This window comes from Schistocerca serialis, chromosome 2, assembly GCF_023864345.2.
Source record: "Schistocerca serialis cubense isolate TAMUIC-IGC-003099 chromosome 2, iqSchSeri2.2, whole genome shotgun sequence".
In the NCBI taxonomy this organism is placed as follows: Eukaryota; Metazoa; Arthropoda; class Insecta; order Orthoptera; family Acrididae; genus Schistocerca; species Schistocerca serialis.
Genome location: NC_064639.1, coordinates 1,091,884,570 through 1,091,899,331, shown reverse-complemented (window position 1 = coordinate 1,091,899,331; position 14,762 = coordinate 1,091,884,570). Strand labels below are relative to the sequence as shown.

General features: G+C 41.3%; 1 protein-coding gene across 1 annotated transcript in view; it reads left to right on the top strand.

Annotated features, from left to right (window-relative positions):
* LOC126458548 (phosphatase Herzog) overlaps positions 1-14,762 on the top strand; it is a 66,395-nt gene that overhangs the window by 27,373 nt on the left and 24,260 nt on the right. The window contains exon 5 of the mRNA XM_050095668.1: positions 5,425-5,610. Coding sequence (XP_049951625.1) covers positions 5,425-5,610 — 186 coding nt within the window. The remainder of the gene's footprint in view (positions 1-5,424; positions 5,611-14,762) is intronic.

Here is a 14,762-nt window from a genome sequence, read left to right as displayed (position 1 = left end):
TTACTTGGGCAAACCCATCATGTCTCCTCTGCTGAGTCAAACATCAAAGGTCGCAACTAATTTTAAATGCGCTATACATCTACGTACATACTCTGCAAGCCACCATACGTACAAGGCAAAGAGTACCATGGACCACTACTAGTCATTTCCTTTCCTGTTCCACTCGTAAATAGTGTGAGGTGAATACGACTGTCGATAAGCCTCCAATCGAACCCTAATTTCTCTTCATCTTATCTTCATGGCCCTTACACAAAGTATATGTTGGTGACAGCAGAATCAATTTGCAGTCTGAGTCAAATGCCAGTTCTCTAAATTTCCACAATAGTCCCCTCGAAAATAGTATTGACTTCAATCCAGTGATTCCTATTTGAGTTCACGTAGCTTTTCCATAATACTTACGTGCTAATCGAACCGACCGGTAACATATCTATCAGCATACCTCTCAACTAGTTTGGTGTCTTCCTTTCCAAAACACTGAAGCAGTCTTCAAGAATGGGTCGCACTAGTATTCTGTATGCCATCTACGCTATGGGTGACCTAAACTTTCCCAAAATTGTCCCAATAAAACAAACTCAAACACTTGTCTTCCTGACTACCAACCTCACATGCTCATTCCATTTGTTATCACTTTGCAACCTTCCATTTAGTATTTAATCAATGTGACTTTGTCAAGCATCATATTACTAATGCTGTGCTAGATTGCTACAGGATTGTTTATCCTACTTCTCTGCATTAACTTAGATTTTTCAACATTTAGAGCAAGCTGCCATTCATCCCACCAACTTGAAATTCTGTCTTAACAAGGCAAGGTCCCCAGCGGTGGGATCAACTTTCCCGAAACCATCTATATGGTACATAGGCTAAGGTCCCATGTATCACACCCTGCAGCCATTCACTCTAGTTGGCACTCATTTGCGAGTAATCAGTGAAAAAAAATTCGGAATTTTGCATGATGCTCCACAGATCTAAAAGAAACGTTGTACAATTTGGATGCATAGCATAATGGCTATGAGTACAAGAGTCATAAACAAGGGGTTGTGGATTTGAATCTCATAAAGTGCTTTGGATTTTTGGATTTTTAAATCTGTATAAAAATGGTTTTGATCATTATTTTTGTTCAATTAATTGGCTTGAATGTATTATCTTTATGTAGATTCCTCTGTCACATCATTTTAATCGCCGTATTAATTTCTTCAGTTGCTCTCATTTATCCCTCCCATCATTCTTTTTCCAGTTGGAATCTTTCTGCTTGGGAATTTAATTTTTTTATCTATCATAATATGGAAACATTGGAAAATGCCATTCTGTTGGTTGGAAAACAAAAGACAAAATAATCTTTTTATATTGACTGTGCAGTGGTGTCATAAATGTAATTTTCTTGTAGAATTCTGGCCGAAATAGTGCAGATGAAGCTTTTAAAAAAAGAAGGGATTATACCTAAAACAAAATTCAAACAAAATGAGGCATATCAGACCTTTGATGTTGGGGTATCAATTTACAAAGGAGATTGCTTACAAATCACTCATTATGTGGGACCTGTTCCAAATAGGACTAATGGAATACTAAACACATATAGTAAAGGGCAGCATTGATCTGTGGGAGAGTGTCACAGAGATACTGTAGGAACTGAACTGGCAGTCTGTAGAAGATAGATGTAAACTATCCAGAGAAAACCTGTTAACAAAGTTTCAAGAACCGGCTTTAAATAATGACTAGGAATATACTACAACCCCCTATGCATTGCTCACTAGGGGTCTTGAGGATAAGGTTAGAATAAATAAAGCATTCACAGGGACATTCAGACAATCATTCTTCCCACACTCCATATGTGAATGGAACAGGAAGAACCCTAATAACTGGTAAAATAGGACATATGCACTTCATGGTGGTTTGCAGAGTATAGATGTAGATGTGGATAGAATAAAAATAATGAATGCAGTAACATGGACGAAGTGTAGGATGATGAAACGGAAGAAATTAAAACTATGTTAATACATGGGAATAATTAAAATCGCATGCACAAAGATTCAAAATGGAAAGAGAATTACAGGAAGAAAAAATTAGAGCTATTGCAAAACTTAAAGACAGTGATTAAAATGATGTAACAGTGGAATAGAAATATATATTTAAACCAGTTAACTGAATTAAAAATTATGATCAAAGTAATTTCAATCAAGAGTTAAAAATAAAAAATTTCAAAGCACCCAATGAGATTTGAATGCACGTCCTCTATTACTCTGTGCAACCAATTTGTATAATGTTTCTTTATTAAAGCTGCAGAGCATAACGCAAAATTTAAAAAAAAAAATTGTCATCAATTGCTCACACACAAGGATCCACCAGATGTGATACCTGGGACCTTAACCTATGGTCTCAAAAAGTCGATCCCACCACTGGGACCTCTGCCTGTAAGTCATTTTGTATCCCTGTACAGTGACTCAAGGATGACACCTTCCACACACCACAGTGTTGTTAGCAAACAGCCGCAAATTGCTGTTCATCCTGTCCACCATATCATTTATGTGTATAGAGAATGAGAGTGGTCCTGTCACACTTCTCTGGGGCAATCCTGACAATACCACTTTTGTTTCGACTGGTTTTATTGATTTTGGACATTCATCCCTTTTTTAAAAAATGCTGTGTGTGATTATTTCCATACAAGTGTGATTATCTGATACTTTCACAATCCTGGTGTTTGCTGTAATGTATGAAAATGATTCTCTGCAAAAGTATCAAGTGTCACTAAGTGCACTTTCTTTATGAACAAGAGAGTTGGTAGTCTGGGTTGGCATAATTTCTGGAGTGCTTGTGTACATAAACCTTTATTTTCTCCCTTGCATCTACGTACACATGACATGGTAATCGAGGATTTTGACCTTTCGTTAAATAAATTCACATTATGATGCAGTTATCCTTAGAATACTGTATTTCAAAAACCTTTCTGTAAGTTAAAATAATACAGATGAAGTTGCAGTTCTCAGTATGTAATGTAATTGGATAGATAAAAAAAGTGGCAGTAGAAGAATACACGAATAAAGTGTTATGTATGCAAGCTTTCGGAGCCAGTGGCTCCTTCTTCTGGCAGAAGGGTTGAAGGGGAAGCAAGAGGGCTGAAGGACCACAGGTCAAGGGAGACTTACTAGACAGGATGAGAAGGAAAGACTGATGGTTGGGGACTGCACTGGGCAAGATTGGAAAAAAATGAAAGCTTAAAGGTGGAAGGTAGGTTAATATGCAAGACAGAAATTACTGCTAAAATATCGTGCATGAGTTAATAAGAGCGAAAAGCTAAGTGCATTGTATGTGATGGATGTTGGAAGAGGACAGTGAAAAATAGACAGGTCAGATACTGAAAGATGTAGAAAACTAAAACAGAGTGAAGAAAGGAATAGTTACTATGAAGAAATGCTGAGACCAAATAAATTAACAAAAATTAAGGCCAGGTGGTGATGAGGACCGAGGACATGTAGTGCCAGTTCCCATCTGGAGAGTTCTGAGGAACTGATGTATGGAGGAAGAATGCAGATTGGACGTGTGGTGAAACAGGCACCAGGGTCAGGACTGCCATGTTGTAGTGCATGCTCTGCAACAGGATATTGTGTGTTGTCAGTATAGACCCTCTGCCTATGCCTATTCATCCTAACTGATAATTTGGTAGTGATCATGCTGATCTGAAAGACCAGACTGTGTTTACATAACAGCTGGTATATGATGGGTCATTTCACAGGTGGCTCGCCCCTTTGATAGTACATTTTTTGCCAGTTACCTGGCCGGTACAGATTGTGATGTTTAGGCCAAGTCTTGCAGCAGGGACAGTCATAGGGGCAGGAGCCGTGTGGGGGGGGGGGGGGGGGAGATGAGTGCAGGAGCAGCATAGGATCTGACAAGGATATTGCAGAGATGGGGAGCCGATGAAAAGCCATTCTGGTAGTGGCGGACAAAACCTCGGACAGAAAGGACCTCAATTCATGGCATGATTTTAGGAGGTCATGTCCTTGTTGAAGTAGCTGATTAATACATTCAAGAGCAGGATAATACTGGGTTTCAAGTGGTGTACTCCTTAGTTGTTTTTTGGAAGGATCAGTAGAACCAGGATTAGATGTGATGGGCCGGCAAATCTGCTTTTGAACTAGGCTGGTGGGATACTTATGTCAAGTGAAGGCTGAAGTGAGAATGGTGGTGTTTTGCTGTAAAGAGCTTGCATCTGAAAAAATATGTTTGCCTCAAATACTTAGGCTGTATGGGAGGGAACGTTTGACATTGAAAAGATGCCAACTGTCAGAATGTAATTACTGTTGTTTGTTAGTATGTTGAAGTGTGTAGCTTGTCTTTGGTGAGGACGAGATCAACATCAAGAAAATTGGCGTGGGATTCAGAAATGGATGTGAAATTTAATTGGAAAATACATTTGGAGCTTCCAGGAATTTTTAACAGGTCAGCGTCACTAAGAGTCCATACGGCATAGATGTCTTCATTGTATCTAAACCAAACCAGGGGCTGCAGGTTTATGGATTGTTGTGACGTAACAAGACTGTTACGCCACACTGAAGTAGCCGAAAGAAAGGCACGCGTACACACACGCCGACTGGCGTCAAGTCTGGAACAAGATACGTTATGACTGCTATCAAGAAAATACGTAGCTTTGGAATATACTTAACTTTATTTATTCCTGGTGATACATCTCTCTTGGCTATACAAATGAGACTCGTAAGATACATGCACTGTTACAATTTGTGCCTTGCTAGGTCGTAGCCATGGACTTAGCATAAGGCTATTCTAACTAACTCTCGGCAAATGAGAGGAAGGCTTTGTCCGTATTGTCGCTAGCAATGTCGTCATACAACTGGGGCGAGTGCTCTATCGTATATCGAGACCTGCCTTGTGGTGACGCTAGGTCTGCGATCACACAGTGGCGACACGCGGGTCCGACATGTACTAAATGGACCGCGGCCGATTTAAGCTACCACCTAGCAAGTGTGGTGTCTGGCGGTGACACCACATGGATCCTAGGAAAGCTTCCTTCAAGTGACCCATGTATGACAGTTCATTAATTGATCAGAGACCACATTTGTTTGTTGTGTGTGTGTGTGTGTGTGTGTGTGTGTGTGTGTGTGTGTGTATACAGGAGATTTTCTTACAAAAAATGTAGTTTAAGAGACCACAATAGATTGAGACACTCAAGGTATCGAAATTCAGAAAAATTACGAAGTTCTGACGTTTGTTTTTTATGTAGGTTACATACCATGTGAAGACTGTACTGAAGTAATATCAAAGAAGTGTCACATTTGTTAATCAAAATACACACACACACAAAGTGTTTGCAATTGGTTTATCGGTTTTTAAGCAGATATAGAGAGATTTTTAAATAGTGTATAATTTCCAATATCTAATTTATCCTTACTGTCTCTGTGTTCTTTTTTTCAGTATGCTGATCCTGTGGCTGACTTGCTGGATAGGTGGGGTGTTTTCAGATCGAGATTATTTCGAGAGTCTTGTGTGTTTCATAGAGGCAATTACGTGAAAGATCTTAATAAACTGGGACGTGATTTGCAAAAAGTTGTAATTGTTGACAATTCTCCTGCTTCCTATATCTTCCATCCAGACAATGCTGTAAGTACACATACCAGAAAAATTCATTTTTTGTGTTTAATTGATATAAAGGAGAAAAGGCAGCCACTCATATGCAGTTGATGGATGTGTGATGTACGTTCACATATAGCAGAACTAAAAATCTCTTTGGTTTGATATATTATGTAAGCACAATATCCTTACCAGCACGATAGTTAGTGCTGCGGTAGGTATCCTCCCTGAAGAAAATATTTTTACTGTGTTGGAGAGAGACTGCTCTTGTAACAATGGAAAGGGTGTGTCCTGAGTAGCATTGATTGCAGAAAACTACACCACATAGTAAGCTGCCACACTGAACATCGTGTTGATGGCAGGGGTCACCATAAATGTTACGGATTGTAACAACAGTTGCAGAGAACACAGTACAGCAGATCTATTGCCAATGCAATAATGGATTACAGCAACCAGTGATTAATCATATTATCCAAAACCATGTCCTTGATATAGGGAACAGAAGCCACTACTCCACTTGTGTAATTCAAAAAATGCATTTCGTGTTGTAAGAATGTACATAGATGTAAGAACATATTCATTGAATGGTCAAAGCATGGTGAAAGATTGTCTGGACGTGTGGGGTCACTCCTGACTTGTCAGAACAGTTGGAGGAACATGCCTCGGCATGAGGCTTCTTATACAACCTCATGCTACTAGGCACAGTCCTATTGAGTATATCTGGGATGCTTTTGAGTCAGCTGTGCTTTTCTCCAACCCAGCTTCATTCATTTCCTGTGTGTTGTGATTTCCAGTAGATAGATCATGGATAGCTACCCAACACTTTCGATGTCCTGGGAGTCTATGCTGTGGCATATCACTTCTATCGTCTAGGGTAGATAGGGGTGCTAGGTAGATGTCCTAATTTCATTATTCATGAGTGTACGTGGTTTATAGTGAGGAGACATGTTCAGAGCTGTTTATTGGTTTTAAATGATAAACAAAGAATCTAGCTTCCACTGCTTTGATCATGATAGTCCTATGTTTAATTGGTTTGAACTCCATATGAGTACATTCCTCATCTTGTTTCTGAATTCATTGTTGTTGTTGTTATTGGTGGTGGTGGTGGTGGTGGTGATTTTGTCAACCAATCAGACTGAAAACCCTTAGAGGTTTTGGTCCTGCATCAGATCAGTAAGCGGTTGAAAATCCTCTTCATTCACTCAGTGACCATACTGGCACTCAAAGAGAGAAGGCTGAAATACTAAATCTGGTCTTCCGAATTCATTTCACCATGGAAGATCATTTCACAGCCCCTCCTTTCAGTCACTGTATGAACATCGAAATGGTAGATGCCGAGATAAGCGATTGTGGAATATAGAAGCAACTACAATCACTTAGTAGTGGAAAGGCATCAGCGCCAAATGAGATACCTATAAAATTCTACAAAGATTATGCGAAAGAACTTGCTCCTCTTCTAACAGCAACAAAAGTTACCTAGTGACTGGAAAAAAGTGCTGTTATTTCCCATTTTCAAGAATGGTCATAGAACACATGCACATAATTATAGGCCTATATTGCTGACGTCAGTCTGTTGTAGAATTAAGAAATATGGAATTACAATATTTTTGGAGAACAAGAATTGCCTATATAAAAATCAACAAGGATTCCACAAACAGAGATCTTGTGAAACTCAGCTTGCTCTGTTCCTCCACAAGATCCAAAGCACTGCAGACAGTGGCACTTAGGTTGAGGCTGTGTTCCTTGACTTGGGGTGGCATTTGACCCCAGCTCATACTGTTGTTTAGTGAAAAAATATTGGCTTATAGAGTATTGGACCAGATTTATGACAGGACTCAAGACTTACTTGCAGACAGAAATCAAAATGTGTCTCTTAAAGGAAGAAAATCGACAGATGTAAAGGTAATTTCCGGAGTACCTTGAGGAAGTGTGATAATACCATTACTGTTTACAATATTTATAAATGATTTAGTAGAAAATGTCAGAAGCTCTTTAAGACTGTTCACTGATGACATGGTTGTCTGTAAGAAAGTAGTAATGGCAGAAGACAGTATCGGTTTGCAGAATGACCTGCAGAACATTGATGAATGGTGCAGGCTCTACAAGTTGTTCCTAGATGTAAATAAATAACATTTTGTGCATATAAACATCTAGTTGTAACTGTCCAGAGCAACTGTAACTGGAATGACCGCATAAAACAAGTGGTAGGAAAAGCAGATGCTAAACTGAGATTCATAGGAAGAATCTTAAGTAACTGTAACTCATCCACAGAGGAAGTGGTTTACAAGGCTCTTGTTTGACCAATTCTCCAGTATTGTTCATCAGTCTGGTATCCTTACCATGTAGGACTGATAGAAGAGAGAGTGAGCATTACAGATATGCTTAACAAACTCCAGTGGCAGACATACTTGTTCATCATGAAGAGGTTTACTGTTGGAATTTCAAGTGAGCTCTTTCTGGGAAGAGTCAGCTAGGAAGGGAGAATTAGTCACTGGTACCAGAACTACCTGCCACCACACTTGGTTATGTGGCTTGTAAGTGTGACCTAGATGACGATTATGAACTTTGCTATTGAGCAGCAACCTCTTCTAATCTTACAGGTATAACAAACAGTATGTTGGATCCACCTAGTCGTGAGAATAGAACATCATTGCTTGCTCACTAAAGGAATTTCTTTGTAAGTTGTTTTTGTACAGTGTGACTGCGAAGTTAGTAAAAATTAGACCTTTTGGCACATTAACCCAATCAACAAATACCAAACAGGTCGCAAAGGGGGAAAAAAGTAAGGTAGTTACAAATTTTTGTACAATGGTAGAAGGGAACACCATGAACAACATAACAAAAATCCTCACTAGTGGGACGGGGGGAGTTTAAAGATAATTTTTTTTGTGTTTTTCTTGAATAGCAGCTTGTAACAAATATGTTTCCCAGTATAAAATCAAACTACATTAAATTTTCCACAAAAGAGGTCCTATTCATTTTTTGTTTAGGGCTAAAAGTTTCCGCAATACAGGAGATGCAGAAGTGCAGATTATTATAAATAGTGTTTTAAGATATAAAATTACTGAATGAAAGCACCAATTTGCTTTTTTTCTACAATATTACTTTTATTGTTAACCGGATTTCGGCTTACAAGGCCATCTTCAGACATTTGCTGAAGACGGCCTTGTAAGCCGAAAACCAGTTAACAATAAAAGTAATATTGTAGAACAAAAGCAAACTGGTGCTTTTCATTTATTATAATGTTGTTCTACCAAGAACCGATGGAAGATTCTGTTAATATGATATAAAATTACTGTTTACTGTTAAATGAAGTAGGTTAAGAACAAATATTAAAATCTGTACCATGTATAAGTGCAGTAGGGCTGTGTTAAGGAATAAATTGTATTATGGGCGCGTAACAGGGTGAAGGGGCATGGGTAGAGGGTAGAACTGCAATGTAAGATGTGTCACCGAATTGTGGTCATGCACTTCACTTCTTCATAGGTCTGCAAACTGAAGAGTGGACAGTTGATTCTTGAAGCTATCTACCCCACTATGTCAAAAGAAGTATCTACAGGGTTTTTTACAAAGTTATACTGACCCTCTGAAGTGTGCCTTTTGAATCACTGGCTGTGTGCCCGGCACATGTTCATTTTCCCCAAAGTGCATTAAACACTATGCGGAATACGGATATGAGTTACCAGCAATACTAACATCGTAAGAAAGGACAGATAGCTACTTACTGTAAAGAAGACACGTTAAGTTACAGACTGGCACAATTAAAAGCTACTTTCATAAAGCTTTCAGCCACAGCCTTCATCACAGAACACACACACACACACACACACACACACAAAGCAAGCACACCTCGTGCACACATGGCTGCCAACTCCATCATCTCAGGCCGGAATGCAACTATCATGTGGGGCGCAAGCAGCAGTCTGGAGGGGGTGGGGAATAGTAGTAGTGTACAGGTGGAGGGAGAGACAGACACTGTCTGGTAGTGTGTGTCGGGACTAGAATGCCAACAGGTACAGTGTCAGGAGGTTGTGGGACAGGGAGGGGGGGAAAAATGAACAGAGACTGTATGTTACCATAGGTTGAGGCCAGAATAATTATGGGTGCAGAGATTGCGCAATTGAGAAAAGCTGGTGGTGGAGGGAAGGATCCAGTGGCTCAGGTAGTGAATCAGCTATTGAAATAAAGTGTGTGATGTTAAGCTGCGTGTTTTGCCACAGGGTGATCCACTCTGCTCTTGGGCACAGTTTAGCACTAGCCTTTCATCCTGGTGGACAGCTGGTTGGTAATCATAACAATATAAAAAGATGTGCAATGGTTGCTGCAGAGTTGGTAAATGACATGGCTACTTTCACAGGTGGCCCAGACCCTGATGGGGTAGGATAAACACGTGACAGGACTGGAATGGGAAATGATGGCTGGGTGGATTGTGCAGGTCTTGCACCTGGGTCTTCCACAGGAAAACGATCCTTGTGGCAAGGACTGGGAGTGGCATAGGGATGGACTAGGATGTTGTGGAGGTTGGGCAGGTGACGGAACAGCACTTTAGAAGGGATGGATACTATTTCAGGTAGGATGTCTCTAATTTCACAACATGACGATAGATAATCAAAGCCCTGACGAGGGATGTGGTACAGTTGATCCTGCCCAGGGTGGTACTGGGTGGTGAAGGGGACACTCCTTTGTGGCTGGTTCTTGGGGGTGGTGGAAGGGTTGGGGATGTGAGGGGAAATGGAAGGGGAGATCTATTTGTGGACTAGGTCTCAAGGGATAGTGCCCGTCTGTGAAGGCTTTGGTGAAACCGTAAGTTTACTGAGCAAGGGAGTTTTTGTCACTGCGGATACACTGTCCCTGAGTGGCCAGGCAATATGGAAGGGATTTTTTGATGTGAAAGGGATGACAGCTGTCAGAATGCAGGTACTGTTAGTGAGTTTAATGTGGATGAAAGTGCAGAGAGCAAGAGGTCAACATCTAGGAAGATGGTATGCTGGGTTGAGGAGAGCCACATGAAGTGGCTGGGAGAGAAGGTGTTGAGGTTGTGAAGGAACAATGACAGGTTGCCTTGACCCTGAGTGGGAGGCTAGATTACGGGCATTTGGTTGGAAGTGTTAGTCAATGAGGGCCGAAATTTTTTCGGTCGGGGCACAATAACAAGCCACAATGGGGTCTCCCATGTCAGACACACCAACCACTTCCTTCAATGGCTCTCTAGCATCCCCACTCCTTTACTCCTGAATCTCTACTTATCACTGTTGACACCACCTCCCTATACATCAACTTTCCTTAAGGCTATGATCTTACCACTATTGAACGCTACTCTTCCCGATGTCCTTCAGACTCCAAAACAACTGCCTCATTCCTTGTACACTCTAATAACTTTATCCTAATGCACAGCTACTTCTCATTTAAAGAGAGGGTATTTAAACAAATGCATGGTACAGCCATGGGCACCCACAAGCCACCCTCCTATGCCAACCTTTTTATGGTCCATCTAGACGCAACCATTTTACCCTCCCAAAACATCAAACCCCCTTGTCTGGTTCAGGTTCATTGATGAAATCTGTATGATGTAGACTCAGGGCCAAGACACCTTGTCTTCATTCCCTTACAACCTCAACATCATCTCTCCCATCTGCTTCACATCTTCCTCCTCAACCAGCATGCCATCTTCCTAGATGTTTACCTCCTCCTCTCTGATGGTCCCATCTGCAACTCTGTCCACATTAAACCCACAAATCACCAATAATACTTGCATTTTGACAGTCTTCATCCCTTTCACACCAAAAAATCCCACCCATACAGCCTGACCACCCAGGGACAGTATATTTGCAATGACAAAAACTCACTTGCTCAGTAGCCACCAAGACCTTCACAGACAGGTATTATTCGCGGACCTAGTCTGCAAACAGATCTCCCCTGCCATTTTCCCACACATCCCCAGTCCTCCCACCACTCCCAAGCCAAAAAGGAGTGTCTCCTTCATCACCCTGTACCACCTGGACTGGGACAACTGAACCACATCCTTTGCCAGGGCATTGATTACCTATCATCATGCTCTGAAATGAGAGACATCCTACCTGAGACTCTTCCCACCCCTCCTAAAGTGGTATTCCTTCACCCAACCAACCTCCACAACATCCTAGTCCATCCCCATACCACGCCTAATCCCAACCCCTTGAAACAAGGATCATATCACTGTGGAAGATCCAGGTGCAAAACTTGCCCAATCCACACACCCAGCCCTACCTATTCCAGTCCTGTCACAGGTTTATTCTACCCCATCAGGGGCTGGGCCACCTGTGAAAGCAGACATGTAATTTACCATCTCTGCTGCACATGTTTTTATATTGTTATGAATACCAACCAGTTATCCAACAGGATGCCAAACTGTGACTAAAAGCGAAGTGGATCACCTGTGACACTTGCACCTGAACATAATACACTTTATTTCAATGACTGCTTCGCTAACCAGGCCATCTGGATCCTTCCCTCCACCAGCTTTTCTGAAATGCACAAATGGAAGTTGCCTTACGATACATTCACTGCAGGAACTATCCCGCCATCAACATACAGTAACATACTGTCCCCACACTCTCCACCCAATAGTTTCCACCCGCTCTCTCCTGTCGTCTCCTCCCCATTCTCGTCTCCCACTCTGTTTATTTTCTGCCTTCTGCCAATGCGTCTGCGCGTCTTTCCCCGCTCCTCCCCATTTTTCTGCTCCTTTTTTCCACACCTCGGTGCCAAACAACCTCCTGGCACTGTACCTGTTGGTATTCTAGTCCTGACACCCACTACCAGACTGCATCGGTCTCCCTCCCCACCCGTACACTACTGTCCCTTCCCCGTCCCCGCCTCCTCCAGACTGCTTCTTGCATCCCATATGATAGTTCCATTCTGGCTTGAGATGCTAGAGTTGGTGGTCATGTGTGCAGGAGGGGTGCTTGCTTGTGTGTATGAATGGTGTGTGTGTGTGTGTGTGTGTGTGTGTGTGTGTGTGTGTGTGTGTTTTTACTGATGAAGGCTGTGATGGCCGGAAAGCTTTATGTAAGTGTCTTTTAATTGTGCCTGTGTGCAACTTAACTTGTCTTCTTTACAGTAAGTAGCAATCTATCTTTTCCTACATTGTTGTTGTTCCGACCTGAAGTTTTTCATTGTTTGCTTTTACCAATAATGCTAACACAAGAAATGCAAATGGGTGGACTCTACATAAATTTCTGCTCACTGTTCTACAGTGCTCGAGGGGAAGTTGATACTTAAGCATTCTATATGGCAGCTGTAACGTTCTTCCAGAACAGGCAACTTCCACACCATGAGTGGTGCTTGTATTTCAGTTTAAACAGACTATACTTCCACATCATCTCCAGTACAATTCTCTTATTTGAGCAGGGGGGGGGGGGGGGGGGGGGGAGACCTTCACTGAGCTCATGTTTACATAGCGGAGTTATTGTCAGTTGATTAATGAGTACTTATTTGCCATTGCTTAGTGGGCTATTATGTAAAAAAAAATTCAGCAACTGGATCTGTCAACTGCCTACCACACTGAAGAGCCTGTCAACAGTGTACATGCTGTCAGTATGTATTCGACAACATCGATATCATTGTCCCCACTGCCTTTGGCTGGAATAATTTTCACAGCATGAGGTGTAACAAATGCATCACCCCAGCTCCAGCTCTCCCAATATCTGAAATGGCTCAGAGATGTAAATTGTCTCCCTCTGCAACAGAAGTAGATCCCAAGGTGTTACATAACTTCAGATATTTCAGTGTAAGTCAAGCAATGCATTACAGCAGGTTACTGTGATGGTCTTGAACATAATCAGTCCCCTTTCATTAGTCATATCCACACCCTCTTCGGATGATATATTGTGATTGTGGATGTATGGTAAGTGGCTCCACTCTCTGCAGCCCACTCTACAAGTGCCAGCAATTCATGAGAAATTTATGCAGTTTACCACTAATACAATTAATGGTGTGATAAGTGCAGTAACTTTCCGATAACTCATTAATTCACCACCAAGTGAATACAACACAGTGATACTGCCTTACAGTATACCGTCAACAATAGACAGCAGCAAGGTCCACATTTTCCAATCCAATCCCTTTCCCACCAACACTGCAAAGGTCACCGACAACATCACAATTACAAATTTTGCGGTCATGAGCCATTGTTTATAGTAACTGCTAATTGTACTCAGTGGAAGCTGCCTTTCCCAGAAGAATGTAAAGCTGCTGTACAAGATGACTAATAATTCCTCTAGCAGTATAGAACAGTTTGCAGAGATTTACATGAATTCTGTCTATATGCATTTCTTGCATTAGTGTTTTTAGTAACATATATCTGTATTCTATACAGTGATAATGCACTTTGTAATAAAAACTCCTGAGCATGTCAATGCACTGCATCACCAGTGATTCGTAAAGCAAGCTGAACTGGATTGGTATAACTTTACACAAAATCCTGTAGTTTCATCTTGTGACATAGTGGGGTAGATAGTGCGGAATCATCTACGTGCGCTTCAATTTGTAGACCTATGAAGGAGAGAATTGCATGGCCACAATCCAGTAACCTACATTTCATTGCACTTCTGCTTTGCCTCCTTCCCACCTCCCACTCACTCCCTCTCTACCCTGTTAAACCCCCAGAACACAATTTATTCTTTTATATCGCTCTGTTGCTCTTTGACATGGTACCCGTATTTAATAGTTGTTATTAATCCAACTCATTTAACAGTAAACATTAATTGTATACCATAAAAAATGTATACCATAAAAAAATTAAAAACAAAAAACAAAAAACGAATAAGACCTTTTCCTGTAGGAAATTTAATGTATTTAAATTCTGCACTGGGAAACATTTTTGCTAGGAGCTGCAGTTTTCAAGTTATTCAATAACAGCATAAAAAAGTTGCCTTTAAACCATCCCTCAGTCCCAATCAAATGAACTTGATTAAAGCACCTATACCACCCCCACCCCCCCATTTCGTTTAATGTGGAGGTGCTTTTCCAACACAGTTAGAGAGCCTCTGCAGTGCTGTTGAGTTTCGGGGGATACGAAGTGCGCTGAGGCATGAATGGGAATTTGGAGCCACTGTACCAGGGTGTCATAGTAGCTGCTGGATCTGCCTACTTGGCAGGAGACCTGAGTTCGAATCCAAGCCTTGGTACAAATTTTCATTTGT